The sequence below is a fragment of the Sturnus vulgaris genome, chromosome 7, assembly GCF_052056855.1.
Source record: "Sturnus vulgaris isolate bStuVul1 chromosome 7, bStuVul1.hap1, whole genome shotgun sequence".
NCBI lineage: Eukaryota > Metazoa > Chordata > Aves > Passeriformes > Sturnidae > Sturnus > Sturnus vulgaris.
In genome coordinates this window covers 3,813,793-3,831,523 of record NC_142249.1, presented here as the reverse complement: position 1 = coordinate 3,831,523, position 17,731 = coordinate 3,813,793, and the positions used below count along the sequence as shown (strand labels likewise).

At 52.3% G+C, this 17,731-nt stretch overlaps 1 protein-coding gene across 1 annotated transcript; it reads right to left on the bottom strand.

The window, feature by feature from the left end:
- Positions 1-5,814: 5,814 nt before the first annotated feature.
- On the bottom strand, positions 5,815-17,386 carry ASB1 (ankyrin repeat and SOCS box containing 1). The gene is made up of 5 exons (XM_014889879.2): positions 16,755-17,386; positions 16,501-16,647; positions 13,589-13,891; positions 9,744-10,129; positions 5,815-8,337 (listed from the first exon to the last, which is right to left on the bottom strand). Exons 1-5 carry the CDS (start codon positions 16,787-16,789, stop codon positions 8,204-8,206), a joined length of 1,005 nt encoding a protein of 334 aa, XP_014745365.1. The 5' UTR covers positions 16,790-17,386; the 3' UTR covers positions 5,815-8,203.
- Between the last annotated feature and the right edge of the window lie 345 nt (positions 17,387-17,731).

Below are 17,731 nucleotides of genomic sequence, written 5' to 3'. Positions count from 1 at the left end.
TGCTTGGGCACCTGCTGTGTCCAGACCACTCAGAACTTTATCTGCCCACACTCCACAGCTCCTTGTCAACTTTGCAGGTGAACAGAGGGGCAAAAATCAAGAGTGAAAGGTGCAGCACTGCTTCAGACAGCAAAACAAAGTTTGCCCAAGCCCAGTTTCTCACTGGGCTTTGGAAGTCCTGAGCCAATTAAAATCTTCTGGTACAAACTGGTTTTGCTCCTCCAGTGGGCGACGTCACCTTGCATGAGGGGAGGCTCTGACCCATCCTTTGAGCGGCTACTTCTGCTGTTAGGAGAGGGTGAGTAAGAGCTGAAACACGTGGGGACTTCAGCATTTGGGGCCATTTGGTGAAAAATCCTCTCTGCCTGTCCCCGGTGGGGCTAAACCAACGTCAGTGCTCGGCAGCTGCAGGGAAATGAATCGCCGGGTTGGACTTCCCGCACGCCGGCGGTGAATCACAGCCACCAGACGTGGCACTCATCCACGGCAACCAGCTTGGACTCGGCGAGTCTGGGCACAGAGATGTGATGGAAAAACCCTGAATTCAAGGAGAAAATGGGCCTGGCTGCACCCAGGCTTGAATGTTCCTGTGGGAACACAGCCATTGCTCCGTTCCCCACGTGGCTGCTTGATGCAGAGGAGGCCAAGAGGCGGCTCCAGACACTGGGAAGGCAAAATGCTGATGCACTGATGGAGTCACCTGCACGGGGACATCAGGAGTCCCATCAGGAGGAGGGAGCTGTGGGCCTGGCCCCTGAGCAGCATCCTGGGCTGTGGAACCAGTTCCACCTGGGAGCCCACGCCTCATTTTAAAAGGAGGTGGTGTCTCAGGAAGCACACGGGATCCATCTGACTTGCAATCTAACCCTCGAGTGACATTCATGGCATGGGAACTGTTTTCCATGGAAACCTATCTGCAGCAGGACATCCATGCCAGATGCCTTGATTTAATCAGCCCATGTAATATGCTCAGTTATGCTCAGACATCTGACCCCTGTTAACCAGATCGGGCACTTCAAAGCTGGGTAAAGTGTTTTCCATGGCAGAGAAAAGAGCCATGGGATCTCCAGAGATGGAAGGGACCGACAAGGATCACCAAGTCCAGCTCCTGGCCCTGCACAGACACTCCAACAATCCCACCCTCTGCATCCCTGAGAGCATTGTCCAAATGCACCTTGGGCTTTGGTAGCCTCAGGGCTGTGCTCATTCCCTGGGGAGCCTGGGCAGTGCCCCAGCACCCCATGGGGGAAGAGGTTTTCCTTTAGCTGGATGGACACTATAGGTGGGAACCAAAGTGGAAGTTCAGCCAAGGCTTCCCAGTGAATTCTGTGCTCGTTCAGAGTGGATGCATTTTCACCAAGTGACTCTGTGGCATTTTGCATGCTGTCTTGTGGGAAGCAAGAACAAACATGCAGCTGTTCACAGCAGCACAAAGCTCAGACTTACAGAAGTCTGAATGCACAAATAATCTCTAATTCTCCCATTTTTTGTCTTTGGATAGCACAAAAATATGGGATTTATGTGTACCTGCACCTTTTGGCCTCTCAGTCTGCACTGACATATCCACAGAGGGAAGAGGAACAAGGCTCCCAGCAATGGGAGCAGTAAAACTTCCTGGCCTTGTTTGCATTGGCACAACAGCTTCTGCTGACATCTCTGCATCCTTCATGGTCCACCATGCATGAAACATCCCGAGTTATCACTGAGCTGAAAGCTTATGGATCTTACCCAAAGTTCACTGAACACCCAGCAAGAACAACTCCCAGCAAGAGGGACCAGACACTGTCTCAGGCTGCTGGGTTAAAAATAGTTCTCAGTTGTCAGATCCCCCAGCTCTGCTTGTGTGATGGCCCATGGCAAGGGGTGGGGCAAGATGGGCTTGAAGGTCCCTTCCAGCCCAAGTCCCTCTAGGATTCCATAATGCTTCAGCTTGGAGAAAGTTTACACTAATGGAGGTGGCTAATTAAAGGACCGGATACTAAATGGAACTTAGGACAACTGGGAATTTCTGCTTGCCTAACGGTATTTATAGGATTTATTGGTTGCTTTGATGAAGGTAAAGCCTTGAACACCTTCAGACAACAGTCTTAAAATCTATTTATTATTAAGCCAAATTCCTTTCCAGCTCAGTAAGATGGACCTGGAGGTGAATGTCCAGGTGCCATAGGCACCTTCCACTAGCCCAGGATGCTCAATACCCTGTCCAGCCTGGCCTTGGACACCTCCAGGGATCCAGGGGCAGCCACAGCTTCTCTGAGCAACCTCAGGGCCTCCCCACCCTCACAAGGAATAATTCCTTCCCAATATTCCATCTCTCCCTGACCTCTGGCAGTGGGAAGCCATTCCCCCCTCTCCTGGCACTCCAGACCCCTGTAAATACTCCTTGTGCAAAGATAAGATCAAAAGGATAAAACTTCCAGAAGCTGCTCCCACACTGATACAAAATTCTCAATAGCTGAAATTATCCCCAAAATAAGAAAGTTTTTGGTAAAAACTGCATTTTGTAGGAAGTGAAACAAGGGGTGAACCCATTAATACATTCCCACTGCAAACAAAAGCAGGCTCAGAAACACCCACCAAACGATCCAGCCCGCTCCCTGTGCCTCCTAAATCTCCCGTGCCTCCAACGGGTACCACAGGCTCACAATGCTGTGAGTGACACAACAACATGGGGCTAACAGCACTCAGTGCTCTTAAAACTGTTTCTTAATTTAACTTCCAATTTATGGAGGCATTTTACCATCCTTCAACTCTCATTTTCTCTGAGGAAACGCAGGCCTCGCTTTGCGAAACGCTAAAATAAATGGATGTCGCCAAATTATTAAAATTAGAGGCAAGTGCAGGGTTGGCCAAGCAGATCGTGGCTGGAGCCCAGCTTCCCCAATTCCCAGAGCAGCTTTCAGCTGATTGTGGAAAGGCGCCATCAGCGGGAATGCAAGCATCACCTCACCCTGGTATGTTTGGAGAGCTCATGGACAGCCCGTGCCACGGGGAGGGGAGTGTGCACGGATCGTCCATCATCCTGATGCCTTGGGGGGAACGGCAGGAGCCATAAATCAATGACACTGTCCTGCTCCATCCTACCCGTCCTGCCTTTATTTATCTGCCCGTGCTGGACCACGGAACCACAGAGCACTTTGGGCTGGAAAAGATCTGAAAACCCATCCCTGCCATGAGCAGGGACACCTTCCACGAGGCTGCTCCAAGCCCTGTCCAGCCTGGCTTGTCTCAGTTTGGGGTTTTTAAAAGCTTTTTAGGAGCAAGACCGTGGTGGCACACGTGGACTCCTGGCCAGGCACACTCGGGCTGGCTGAGTTTCTGTTGGAAAGCTCCGCCGTGCCTCTCACAAACACCAGATGCTCCACGCCGGGGAAACAAAGAGCACTTTCCTGTAAACAACAGCACACTGCAGCCCTCTCCCAGGCACGAACAATGGGAACCAACAAAACAAGCGAAAAGAGGTGGAAAACAGAACAGCGCACGTGTGCTGGGGGAGAAAAGCGCTGGATGCAGAGGGAAGAGTGGGGAAAGTGCTAGGTGCAGGTGGGAGAGTGAGCTCTGTGGGGGCTGCAGCCTCCTGTCACTGTGCAGGGCTGGAGGGGGGCACAGGGCTTGGGCAGCCACTGTCCTCTCCATGAAATCACAGTTTTGGGTGGGAAGGGACCTTAAAGTCCATTCCATTCCATCCCATCCCCTGCCATGAGCAGGGACAACTTCCACTATCCCAGGCTGCTCCAAGCCCTGTCCAACTTGGCCTGGAGCACTTCCAGGGATGGGGCAGCCAGAACCTTTTCTTTCTTTTTCTTCCCCAGCCCTTTTCTTTCTTTTTCTTCATGGCTGCAGCTTGCAGGGGTCACGAAGAGCTCCCCCGAGAAGGAAGACAAGGCTGGAGGAGCTGATGGGGAAGAATAACAACAAAAAGTTAAATAACTTGGGGCTTCCCAAGCAGCACCTGGGGAGTGGGAACAACAGATCCTAGAGGAAATGCTTTGAGACTGCCAGAGATTTGGTCAGTTCTCATAGCCCAGAGTGAATATCTGGGCATCACACAGCACAAGAAGAAATCTTTCCTTGCTGCTGCAGATCTTAGAACAAGATTAACGAGCGTGAGTAATAAGGAATGTGCTGCAATGTTGTTATATAAAGCAAGGACAGGCTCTCAGGTGAGTCTGCCACACAGGAAATTCAACGAGAGGGGACCAGAAATCCCAGCGTGTCTGTCCTGGAGGGGACAGGTAAATAACATGCAATTCCTTTAAACAATTCCACATTGATTGTCCCCAAACTGGCAGCTCGGACACATAGGTCTCTCCTGCTTGAGGATAAATCTCCAGTTTCAAGCTGCAGCACAGAGATGTTGCCACTGACTAGTGGGAACCAATTTGGGGTGGCCTGGGGGGGAGATGCATGGACAGGCAAGAGGGAGACACTCCAAATTAGAAGGATAGTGAGGCTGGAAGTGGTAAAATTTAAGATTAGGGCTTGTTCAGCTTTGTTTTTCATCACCATAATTCCAGACCATTTGATCATTTTCTTCCAATTTAGGAAAAACTCTGGTTTTGCCTTCAGAGGAAACGCTGGCACCAGATCAGACAAACATCTCCCGAGTGAAGAAAAAAGCAGGAATCCTAAAAAGGGGACTGTGCCCTCGCCTGGAGGCAGCTGCAGGGACTAAATCCTCAGGTACACCTGCTAATCCTCAGGAAAAACAGAGCAACCAGCAGAAATTCTTGCTGCTCAAGCTTGTAGGGAGACTTCCAGTGAAAATGCCAGAAAATAAAAAAACGGTAAGTTATAAGAATCTAAATATTTTGAGGTATTACATCTACTTGCATGCCAAGACAAAGCGAGGAGCTGCATTTCCAGAGCTACCAAGGGAGGAGAAGCAGAAATGAGAGGTTTAAAGAGCCCTCTTCAGCCCAGTGTGAGGGCAGAAAAAATTGAGAATGCCCTGAAAATCGCCCAGGAGGGGCAAGGCAGGAGGTGGCATCGGGTCCCCACGCAGGGACCGCGGTTCTCCGGCCCCCTCCAGTGGCTACAGAACAGGGAGAGGCCGGCAGGATCCAGGCTTTCCCAAATCCAGAGCCATCCTCCTCCGTGCTTTTGCACCGGAGTATCTTTATTGAGTTTAATATTTATCTTTATTTGGACGTGGATCCAGACCCAGCACAGGTACCTCCCACCTGCCCTCAGGTCTGATCCTGTCCCAAACCATTCTGACCCTGGGAAAAGCCAACAGGCGCTGGTGGGCACTTCTGGAAGTGGCATTTTGTCCCGCCTGTCGTGTCCTGCCACGGTTTTCTTCACTGGAAGAAAAGGAAGGGCTAAAAAGGTACCGTAACTCAAGGGCTGGTTTGGGATAAAAAGGGCTTTACTTGACTTCAGGGATTAAAGAACAAGAAACAAAAAAGCCCTCCAAAAACAACCAAAAAAACTACTTCACCACACCAGATGCCTTTCCCCCACTTTTTGCAAAATGAGCAGGAAATGATATTTGGATCCCAGCATTCCACATCCTGGAAATCCTCCCCTAGCAACAAAGACAAGAAAGCCAAGGTGAAAAGACAGCTTTGGAGCATCTTGGCTGATTCTAGGTCTGGTTTGGTTCTTCAGGGATTTTCCAAATCTTCTTCTCCTGTCCCATTCAAGCTTCCAGCAAGGCCATGCCATACACACTTTATATATTCTGCACAAATAGAATGGGGGAATTTTTCAATGGATGAGATGTACACTGCAGGAATGGTTAATTTCCCACCCACAACATCCAAAACTCAATTTTTATTCACATTATCCGAGCATGCCCCATAGACAACATGGGAAAAAATACCTTTACTAAAGGGAGTGCTTTGTACATAGGGGGGGAGGGTGAAGTCCAAGCTAAGGCAAAAAGAAATGCTGTTTTTATGGTGTGAAAGGATAGAAATGCATGAATTATTGAGATTTCACACTGGAAGACTATTATATCCTGGGTTTAAAAGGACAGGGCAAGGCAGAGGGTGTAGGTTTTGGCCCTATAGGACAGGACAATGAAGTCTATGAATATCCTGAATCTATTTCAAGATTATTATCTCTCTCCAGTGAAAATTCCAAATTCTCTGTGTATTAAACCAGCTCAGCAAAGCTGTCCAATCAGCAGCAACCAAGTTCCACAGGGACTCCATCCCAACAGAATCCTATGCACTCACAACTTAATTTTATGTGAGTTGTCCCCAAGCTGGACTCATTCCAGGCCCTCAAGCCAAAAGTTTGACTTTTTCCAGAGGCAAAGTCCCTCAGTGAAGACAGAAGTTGGATGGATGATCCAGGCACTCCAAATCTTTGATTCTGCACATCTCCAAGTCACTGATGTACCTCAGGCTGTTTTGCTACTGGGCAGGGAGAATCATCCTTACACTTGGAGAGATCCATGCTCAGGGGAATCCTTTGGATAGGATCTCTAATTAACATTGTAACAGGCTCAGCTTTAATTATAGACCAGACTTAACATCAAGCACTGAGTTGAGTCGATTCTCTCCATTTCCTTGGTCCACCCTCTGGCATTCCCACGGAGGCATTTCACTGCAGCTCATTCCAGGTGGAAGTACCATCCAGAGAGTGGCTGAGCACAGTAACAGGCAAGGCTTACAGCCCCAGGGCTGCCAGAGCTCCAGGAGCATTTGAACACCGCTCTCCGGGATGCACAGGGTGTGTGTCTTGAGGGTGGGATTGTTGGGGTGTCTGTGCAGGGCCAGGAGCTGGACTGGATGATCCTTGTGGCTCCTTCCAGCTCTCCCCACATCCATCCTACCACCTTCACCCCAACTGCGAGTTCCATTTACAAACCAAGTATAAATCCTCAGGGAAAAACCAACCCCAAAAGGCACTTTCTCCAGACAGCCCATCTCATTTTCCTCCTCCCTGTACTGGGGCTCGGGAGCACGGTGAGCTCCTGCAAACCATTATGGATCCCCCAGCAAGGTGCCAAGAGGCTTTACAACCTGTTTGCATCTCCCAGGCATGTTCACACCTCTATAAAGCCAGTGCACAACTCGCTGCCAGCGCTGGGAAAACCGAAACCAGCTGCAGGCTTGGGAAGGGAACGGTGCAGAACTTCCCCTCCTCACCTGCCCACAGCTCCACGTCCACTGCATCTCACCTGGAGAAGGTCTGGAAACATCCTCTGCTTTGGTTTGTTTTTGCATTTGTTTATGCCTCTGGGAAAAGAACATTTTGGAACCAGTGTTGAGGGTCCAGGGATAGGGCTTGGAGCAACCTGGGGTAGTGGAAGGTGTCCCTGCCCATGGCAGGGGCTTGGACCTAGGTGGGCTTTAAGGTGCCTTCCAACCAAACCAGGCTGGGATTCTCTGATTTTTAAAGTCACATCTGGAAAATTGCCTTTGCCAACTGGATGAGCACAGGAAGAAGAGCAAGCAAAGAAAAATCATCCAAAAAAAATAAACTCATAACACAGTGACTTTACTTGAATCAGTGAAGTTAAAGCAAGTACCAATTATCACCTGAGATTTTTCCCAAGCTCCTGAGACACCATCATCTCTCTCCTACTAAAGCTGCTGTTCTGACAGTAATTCCTCCACACTGACCACGTCACGGGCTGACCCTGAGATCCCAACAAAAGGCAGCTGGCCCCCTGAAGAATGACTCTTTAGGGAGTTTGTGGCACGAAGAGGCACTGGAAATCAAAGGAGCCCAGGCTGCTGGATGCAATGCTGTGATTAGAGGCACAAGGTCTCCCAGCTCCTCAAAAAACCCCCTTTTTCCTCCCTTTTTCACAATGCAAACAAAACAGACCTGTTACATGGATCTGGGTGCGTTTTCTCTGGTCTTACCGTGGGATATGAAGTAAAATGTAGGTAGGAACTTCTGGTTTTATGTGCTGTGATGGGAAAAATAGTAAAGCAGGGACTCTTTTTCCACACAGAAATGCCACAGAGACCCCAGGTATATGTGTGTGACACAGATCAGTAACAGAGGTTACACATTTGCCAACAGCTACAGGATATACTGTATTTACTGCAGCGCACACGTTTAGCAGCCTCTCCCCAGGGAAATAAGACACACGGCATCACTGCATCCTAAATCTGTAGGGGGAAAAAATACCTCACAGGAGCAGGGAATGATGTGCACTCCATGAGGGGGAAAGGGGCAGGATTGGCTCTGTCAGGGCACTCATTTTCCAAGTCAAACTGTCCCCAAAAGCCGCCCTTTAACTGTGCTCGTGGAGTAAAAACTGTTTAATGGGGTCAGGGATTGGGAGGCTACGGATCAGATCCAGGCGGGATTTGCCAAGGATTCTCCGCACAGCTATGCGGCACAGAGACAAGAGGCTCCGGGCGCGGCCTGCAAGGAAAAACACAGGGAAGGATTACTGGGGATTAAAGGAGACAAGGACAACAGCAGCACCGAGGGGGCTGGGAGAGCACAGACCCTGCCCCGGCAGGAGCCCAGACCACCTGGATTTGGAGCAGGCTGGAAGGGCCAGCTGGAGGCTGGACTGGGCCGGTGACCACGGAGGCCATCACTGCCAAGGGAATGGCTGGAGCTGTGTCGGGGAAGGGTTTAGGTTGGGTTTTAGACAAAGGTTCTGCCCCCAGAGGGTGCTGGGCACTGCCCAGGCTCCCCAGAGAATGGGCACAGCCCCAAGGCTGCCAAAATCCCAAGGAACATTTGGATAAATGCTCTCAGGGATGCACGGGGGGGGGGGATTGCTGGGGTGTCTGTGCAGGGCCAGGGGCTGCACTTTGATCCTTGTGGATACCTTCCAACTCCGTGGTTCTGTTTGGATCATTTTAAAATTATGTCGATTGCATTTTTTTCTCACCCCTCCCCTGGGAAACAACAGCACTGACAGCCAGCTCGGGCCTTATCCCAGCTTTCTTTGGAGGGCTTCCTTGGAGTCCATGGAGAGCTCTTCCAGCACAGGGACAACAGGATGGTGCTGCCCACGTTGATTCGGGAGCTGAACCTCCATGGCATCACTCCATGATGCCATATGCTCCTCCTGAGCAGTGCCACTGGCCTCCTAAACCCAGGCCTAATGGAACTCCAGCTTATGTGAGCCTCCCTCAGCAGAAGCCCAGGCAGGTTTGAAAACCAGCCCCATGCAAAGCTGAGTAAGCTGGGGATGGGAGTTGTATCCCACAGCCTGAATCCCTTTGAAATTTCTCTGGAGTTCAAGAGGAAAACCCCACTTCCACCCCTGGTGCAAAGCTGTGGCCTTCACCAGGTGGGTTTCCGAGGTGCTGCACTTTTCCCCATCTTTTTTCACCTCCATCCGAGCTTCCTCCTGCCCCTTTTCACCACCGTTTGTGGCTTTTCTTCCCAAGAAGTCTATCCAGATTAAACTCCCTCTTGGATCCAGAGCCCAAGGTCACACAGGAGGAGCTGGGACACACCTGTGTGGCTCTGGAGAACTGGTGATCCACAGCTCCAAAGCCCAGCTTGCAGAGGGCCCCTAAGCCTTGCCCACATGAGCAGGCAATGGGAAAGAGCTGGGAGAGATGAAAAAGGTGGAATAACAGAGGTTGGGCTGCTGGAGGACTCAAGAGGGGAAAACACCGTGAGAAGGTCCAAAGTGCAACAGGGAAAAAGCAGGGAGTGGAGAAGTCAGGACTGCTCTGTTTTCCAGCTTGTTAGAGCCCTTACCTTATTGCTGAAGGTCCTTGAAGCAAGGACAGCAACACCCACCCCACCAGCTCAGCAGCACCCTCACCTCCAAAGAGCTCCGGGGACCCAAACCCACTCACCCCTGGCTTCTTTGAACACCTCCAGCGCCTCGGCGTTCACCTTGACCCTCCCCGTGGCCTCCACTCCCAAGGCCTCCACCTTGACGAGGTTGAGATCCGCTCCAAAGTCAACGAGGAGGCGCACGAAGGCGGGCTCGCAGCCGTGCCGCAGCACGGCGTCCAGCACGCACACGGGCGAGCCCCGAGAGAAGCCCTGCACGTTGATGGGCCCGCAGCAGTTAAAATCCGGGTCGGCTCCCGCCTGGAGCAGCAGGCGGAAGCAGGGCAGGTTGTGGTAGGCCGCGCTGATGTACAGGGGACACACCACCAGCGTGGTCAGCGGCCGCAGCGCCTGCCCGGGCCCACGGGACGCCAGCTGGTGGTTCACGTCCACGTCCGCGCCGTACCTGCTCCGGGAAGAGGGACGGAGGGTTGGGAATGGCACGGCACGAGGCTGAAGGACGCAGAGGAACCTGCCCATCCCTACCCTCAGCTGGGCCCGGCAGCGCTTCTGAGTGGAGTCAAGACAGCCAGCACAGTCTGGTCTCTTCCCTGCCCACAACAGCCCGGGATTTGGAGAGGGGAGGAGCAGGAACATCCCTGCCCTCCTGATGGATTGGGTTTGCACGGCCAGGTTTTGGCAGTGCAAGGGTACGGGGGTGGCTTCTTTCAGAAGCTTCCCCCATGTTGGATGAGGAAGAACAGGTGATGCCTTGGGTTTTAGCTCTTCTATTTTTGCTTAGTGTGTAACTCTGAAACTTCTTATTAGGTGTTGGTAATGTCTCTTCACAGGGCAGTTAGACAAAAACAATCCCTTCCTAGCTAGAGAATCAAGGACAGCCAGTACCCAAAAAGCAGAAACAACTGCGAGGGAAAGGGGGCAAGCCAGGGTGCTGAGACTTCATAGTCTGGGGCTATGGTTGGATAATTGACCCCAGAATGTAGATGAAGATGAACCAAAATTTACAAAAGTGTAAAGACTGGTGACTGAGATCCATCTTGGATTTGATTTGGGTGTAGCCCTGGCCAGGCTCTTGCACTGCCCAACAAGTACCCTTTCAATAAATTCCTATTTTATTCCTTTTGCTCTGTCTAGTCTCTGTTCCAGGTCAGCCTTTCCAGGCAACACAGGTAGAGCTTGAAGAAGGCAGGAGGGGTGGGGGAAGGTGTTTTTTAAGATTCATTCCACTTCTCATTTACCCTGGTCTGATTTTATTAGGAATAAATTAAACTGATACCCCCAAGTTGAGTCTGTTTTGCCCATGATGGTACTGATTGAGTGATCTCTCCCCTTTCCTATCTCCCCCATTCCTTATCTCGACCCAGGAACCTTCAGTTGTTCTCTCCTCTCGTGTCTTGGCACCAGGGATGGCTCAGCCCCGAGCCAGCACCACGTAATGCTGGATACTAAAAAGCTGCCTGGGGAGCAGGGATGTTTCCAGATGACTCCACTGAAAAGGGATGCTGAAATAACTTCCCTACCAGGATAAAAAGGACCAAAAAAGCAACACAGGCACTCGATCCCAAACAGCAGGGAAATGGAAACAGGGATCTGCACTCCACAGTGAAACATCTGTGACAAACCCCTGCTCCCAAAGGAGCTGGAGGGGCTGGAATCCGCTGGGGATTCCCCCAGGCAGCAGGGGACAGTAATTCCACATTCCTCCCATGCAGTTTGGATGGGAAGAAGGAGGAAGGAGGAAGAAGACAAAATCCCTAGGGAGTAGCTGGTTTTAACTGCAAAGCCCAGTCCACTCTGCCCACAGAGGGAGAAAAAGTTCCTTCACCCACCAGTCCCCGTCCCCAGATTGCAAACTGAGCACTCAGAGAGACAGGTTTTTCCTAGACAGCATTACATTCCTCTCAGGAGTTCATAAAACTAAGGAAAATACCTGGGGACAAATCCTACCTCAAAGCAGGCACACTTCTTGCTGAAACCAGAGGGAACTGCTCCCTCTCCGGCAAATATTCAACCAAATCCTTCAGCTCCCAGCATGGGAAGAGTTTCATTTAAATTAAGCACACCCAGAACAAGGGCTGAGAGACTCCTCTAAGAGCTGCAAATGGCACAAAGTGTATTTTTCCCCCTTAAAATCAGATTACACAAGCATTTGGACAGAGTTATCTGTGCTCCTGTGGGACTTGCACAGGGCTGTTGTAAGGCCACAGCCTCCTGAGCAGACAGCAGATCTCCCTTCATTTCAGTACTTTCTTCCCCCATTATTACCATCAAAATTCTCAGTGGAAGCTCTCAATTCAAAGCAAACCCCCAAACTGTACTTTTAGCAGGGGCAGGCATGTACCCGAGGGATGAGGGTGATCTAGCAGCTCTCTTTTTCCCAGTTTTAGCCTGGCAAATCCTGGATCCTTTGATCCCTGCTACTCTCAGCCCCACTGCAGGTAGCAGTGGATCCCACCACAGCATGATCCCAAATTACGAGGAATGTCATTTATATCCTGGCATTAGAACTCGAAATATCCCAGTAAAATGGATCCCTATTCCATAGCCACATGTGGATTTACTATTCATGGACGGGATTTCACCTCCTGCTTGGTTCAGCACTTGTAGGAATGCTCAGGGACCCCAATGGTGCTACCATAGGATTTTCAAATCAGGTGATGTTTAGACATCTGCAGCGACCTGACTGGGTTCAGGTTCTCTCCAAATATTCCCTCCTACTTCAGGAAAAGTGTCTTCCTCGTTGCATTGCCCCTGCCAAATCCTGTAGATCCAACATTTGAAAAATCCCTGTACATAAAGGCTGCATTTTTCACTAAGTAACTCTGCACAGATCTGTGAAATCCCTACTCTGAGATATTTGAAATTTTGGGCAATCTGACAATTTGGTATTAGCTTAGCAGCCTTGGGAGAGACATTGCCTAATAAAAAGAGATTGGACAAACTCCAGTTAATTTTTAATCCTGAAAGTTGTCCAAAATCTTACTTTTAATATTGCTGGTGAGATATCCCAAGAAGCAGACACATAAATCAAGGCATCAGTTCTCCCCGTGCTGCTGAAATACCATTTGCTACATTTCACCCTGCCTGGGTGGAGAGAGCAGGCAAGACTTTTTGGGAATGCAGTGAGTTTGGGAATGCACAGTATCGACAAGCCCGTGCTGATGGGAACATCCTCCTCTCAGCTTGTTGGGAAAGGAGCAAGGAGGGGGGAATTATCTCCTCTTCTTCCTCAAAGCTCCACTTGTATGAAAATTCATAAAAGGAAGAAAATCCCCAAGGATTTTGAATCTTTTCCTATTCAAATCCTTTTGTTACTTTCTAGCATTTGAGGTCGTCAAAGGGATTCCTTCGATTTTCTTCTCTTTCACTATTTCTCCCTATAGCCTACATTTTCCCTTTATGATCCCTTATTATCTGGCATCCATAGCCCACATACTTGTCCAGCACGTTTCCCTTGGACAGAAATACTCCCATTTAAAAAGAGGGAATAATCAGAGCACGCCACAGAACGAGCAATTCAAGCTCCCACAGCCTCCTGCTACACTTTGAGCCCTGCTGGTGCCGCCAAGGGAGACTCCTGATGAAAAACCCAACACCCAGGGAGGTTTTTTCAGGGAATCCACCTCCCTCCTAACTCCAGTCAGGGGCATGGTGGAAGCAGGGGGGATTGCGAGGTTTGGATCTGACTGGATGGCGGGCTCAGAACCAGAGACTCCTGTCCCGGGCTTGGACTGGAACAGGTGGGAACAGACCCATTGCCAAGGCCAAGTGACGGGAAATCCAAGGATGTCCCTCTGGGCACCCCTCCACCCTCTCCTCTCCATTCCAAGAGGCGTGGAGGCTGCAGCCAGGTGAGGAGGGAAGGGATGCCGAGGGAGCAGGAGAAGGGAGAGGCAGCTCTGACCTGATGAGCTCCCGCAGGATGTCGGCGCGCCCCACGCGCGCCGCGTGGTACACCGGGGTGCTGCGGTGGTGCCGGCTCCCGTTGGGATCAGCGCCGGCCTCCAGCAGGATCTTGGCACACTCCAGGTGCCCGTTGACCACGGCCACGTAGAGGGCGGTCTGGCCCTTGACATCCACCAGGTCGATCTCGGCCCCTTTGCGCAGCAGGAAGTCGACGCAGGGGCCGTGGCCGGCGGTGGCCGCGATGCGCAGCGGGGTGCAGGGCAGCCACCCGCAGCACCACACCGACTTCTCGTTGATCCGGCTGCAGAGGGGGGGAACACGCAGTGAGAGAAGCCACCCACTCCCTCCAGGAGGGTGCCCCAGGCTCCCCAGGGAATGGGCACGGCCCCAAGGCTGCCAAGACCCCAAGGAACATTTGGACAAATGCTCTCAGGGATTGCTGGGGTGTCTGTGCAGGGCCAGGGGCTGCACTTTGATCCTTGTGGATACCTTCCAACTCCGTGGTTCTGTTTGGATCATTTTAAAATTATGTCGATGGCATTTTTTTCTCACCCATCCCCTGGGAAACAACAGCACTGACAGCCAGCTCGGGCCTTATCCCAGCTTTCTTTGGAGGGCTTCCTTGGAGTCCATGGAGAGCTCTTCCAGCACAGGGACAACAGGATGGTGGTGCCCACGTTGATTCAGGAGCTGAACCTCCATGGCATCACTCCATGATGCCATATGCTCCTCCTGAGCAGTGCCATTGGCCTCCTAAACCCAGGCCTAATGGAACTCCAGCTTATGTGAGCCTCCCTCAGCAGAAGCCCAGGCAGGTTTGATAAACCAGCCCCATGCAAAGCTGAGTAAGCTGGGGATGGGAGTTGTATCCCACAGCCTGAATCCCTTTGAAATTTCTCTGGAGTTCAAGAGGGAAACCCCACTTCCACCCCTGGTGCAAAGCTGTCGCTTTTCCACTCAGGATACGATTCTCTGATTTCTGGCCCTTTTAGCAGCCCCAAAAAGCTCCTGTCAGTCACCTGACAGATGCTGCCTGGACAGATGAAGAAGAGCAGTGCTTCATAGTGGGCTTTACTTGTGCCAGGGGCTGCACACCTGCACAAACCTTGTCTCAAAAATCACCTCTTAAAAAAAGAAAATAAAGAACAACAGCCTCTCCCTTTTGTCCCGTTTTCAAGGGAGATATCCCAAACAGCTGTGCCTACTCCATTTCTGGAAATGTCCAAGTCCAGGTTGGACTTTGGGGCTTGGAGCTACCTGGTAGAGTGGGAGGTGTCCCTGCCTGTGGCAAGGGTGGAATTGGATGAGCTTTGAGCTCTGTATCTACCTCCAGATTCAAAGACATCACGTCTCTGCTCACTCCATCACCTCCGGAATGGAGCTCCTCTTCCTGTCAAACTCTGCTTTTTCCTACCAAAAAATCTCAGCCCAAGGGTCCCAAGAGCCCCAGCTGTCCAGGTAGCAGAAAGAAGGGCTGGCTCATTCTCATTTTTTGCTGAAATAACACCTTTTTTTGAGGCTGGGAAACATTTAGCACTCTAAGCAGATTTCTCCATGATGCAGGAAAATTAATTAACTATCCCCACTGTCACAGGGTTAGCACTGGGCAGATTTTGTAGCATGGGGTGTTTCAGGTTTATAGCTGATTGTAATCCCTTTTGTATGTTTTCCCCATTATCCGTAGGCTCCCATTTTCCTGGTATCACATTCCTATCCTGATCTGAAAAGTGTTCAAGCACAGCTGCCATAGCCTCATGAGCTGCTGTGAGATTTGCCTCCTGGGAAACCAGGGGAATGATCTGGGGGAAAGGGGAGCATCCCACCAACCTGACACCTCTCTCATGAAAACCCTCTGGATCCCTGGAATTGTCCAAGGCCAGGCTGGACAGGGCTTGGAACCACCTGGGATAGTGGGAGGTGTCCCTCTCCGTGGCAGGGGGTGGGATAAGATGAGCTTTGAGGTCCCTTCCAACCCAAACCATGCTATGAAAAAAACGGGACGAGATGCAGGTCAACAAAAGGAGCAAGCTGTGGGGACAACAAGAACATCCTAGGAAACACCTGTCCCCAAAAACAGCAGGTGGGATGGGAGTCCCCAAAAGGTTCAGGCTGTGGGAACAGTGGGAAGAACGCCCTGAAACCTCTGACAAGAAAAACACTTGAGATGGGAATCCCCAAAAGGCGCAGCTGTGAGGGTGGCGAGTGAAGCATTTCTCCCATAAAATCTCACATCCCTGCAAGTGTCCCACGCCAGGCTGGCGGGGCTTGGAGCACCCTGGGATAGTGGCAGGTGTCCCTGTCCCTGGCAGGGGTGGCACCGGATGCTCAGCACGATCCGTGGGATGAGGGTAGGACACGGGTGGGACGCAGGTGGGACATGGGTGGGATGCAGGTGGAATGCAGGTGAGACACGAATGAGACACGGGTGGGATGCAGGAGGGATGCAGGTGGGACGCAGGAGGGATGCAGGAGGGATGCAGGTGGGACACGGGTGGGATGCAGGAGGGATGCAGGTGGGATTCAGGAGGGATGCAGGTGGGACATGGGTGGGATGCAGGAGGGATGCAGGTGGGATTCAGGAGCGTTGCAGTTGGGACACGGGTGGGACATGGGTGGGATGCAGGAGGGATGCAGGTGGGACACGGGTGGGACATGGGTGGGATGCAGCAGGGATGCAGTTGGGACACGGGTGGGACATGGGTGGGATGCAGGAGGGATGCAGGTGGGACACGGGTGGGACATGGGTGGGATGCAGGAGGGATGCAGTTGGGACACGGGTGGGACATGGGTGGGATGCAGGAGGGATGCAGGTGGGACACGGGTGGGATGCAGGTGGGACGCGGGGCAGCCGGAGCGCTGCGGGGGGAGCAGGCAGGCGGTGGGGCCGTGCCGGCAGGGCTGCATGCCCACCTCTGGAAGCTCTCGTCCTGCAGCAGGCTGCGCAGGGTGGGCAGGTCGCCCACGAAGGCCGCGTCGTGCAGCCGGGTGTCCTCGCAGTGCTCCAGCGGGTGGTCGCAGAACTGCTCCCGCAGCCATTCCTTCAGGTTGCGACCTGCGCTGGAGAGAGGCGCACAGCGGCATGAGAAAGGGGTGCCGAGCCCGGGGGGGGTCACCCCGCTGTCCCCCGGCACGGCCACCCCCGGGGACCCCCCTGCCCACGGTACCTGCCCGGGGCGGGCGCGTCCCCGCCCTCCGCCATCGCGCCCCGCCGGCCCCGCTCGCCCTCCCCGGTACCTCCCCCGGTCCCTCCTTCCCGGCCTCCCTTCCCGGCCTGATTGGCCCCGCTTCGCTTCCTGCTCCCGTTAAGGTGGATTGTCCCCGCCGCTTGTTTTCCTCAGGGAATTGCGGCTCCTTCCTGCTGCTGCGGGGCTGGGAGAGCTGCGGTAGGGATCGGGCAGTTTCGCGCAGCTTTTGTGGGCTCCTGTTCTCCCCGTTTCTGGTCATTTTACTGATTGTATCTCGGTTTTCCCACAGCGCAGCTTCTGGGATCTTCTCTTGGCAGGGATCCACCAGCATCATCCAGTCCAACCCCACCCTGCGCATCCCTGAGAGCTCCTTGGGCTCTGGCAGCCTCGGGGCTGTGCCCATTCCCTGGAGAGCCGGGGCAGTGCCCAGCACCCTCTGGGGGAAGAACCTTTCCCTGATATCCAGCCTAAACCCTGCCCTGACACAGCTCCAGCTGCTCCCTTGGGTTCTGTCCCTGGGCTCAGTGAGCAGAGATGGGAGCTGTCCCTCAGGAAGAAGATGCAGGCCATGCTGAGATCTCCCTCTCTCTCCTCCTCCTCCTCCTCTTCTCCAGGCTGAACAAGCCAAGTGCCCTCAGCTGGTCCTTATCCCTTCACCATCTTCATTCTCCATATTCCCTTCACCATCTCCGTGACCCTTCTTTGAAAACTCTCTAATAGCTTTATATCCTTATTATTGCTCTCCGAGCGTTAAAAACACACCCTCAGCTTCTGAGTGCACATTTTCAAGTCTCCAGTGGCAGCAGGGAATGGTGGTCATCCATCCATCCATCCATCCATCCATCCATCCATCCATCCATCCATCCATCCATCCCCTCTCCTTCTGCTCTGTGGAGCAAACACGGTTTGCTGTAACTGTTGTAATTTGGGCTTGAGGAACACATAGGAGAGAGGCA

Bases quoted from the DNA above. Each gene is read 5' to 3' on its own strand.
- ASB1 (XM_014889879.2), bottom strand. From the start codon at position 16,789: ATGGCGGAGGGCGGGGACGCGCCCGCCCCGGGCAG. The intron at 13,892-16,500 runs GTGGGCATGCAG...CCCCCTCTGCAG, and splicing joins CAGGACGAGAGCTTCCAGAG to CCGGATCAACGAGAAGTCGG. The intron at 10,130-13,588 runs GTCAGAGCTGCC...TTCCCGGAGCAG, and splicing joins ATCCTGCGGGAGCTCATCAG to GTACGGCGCGGACGTGGACG.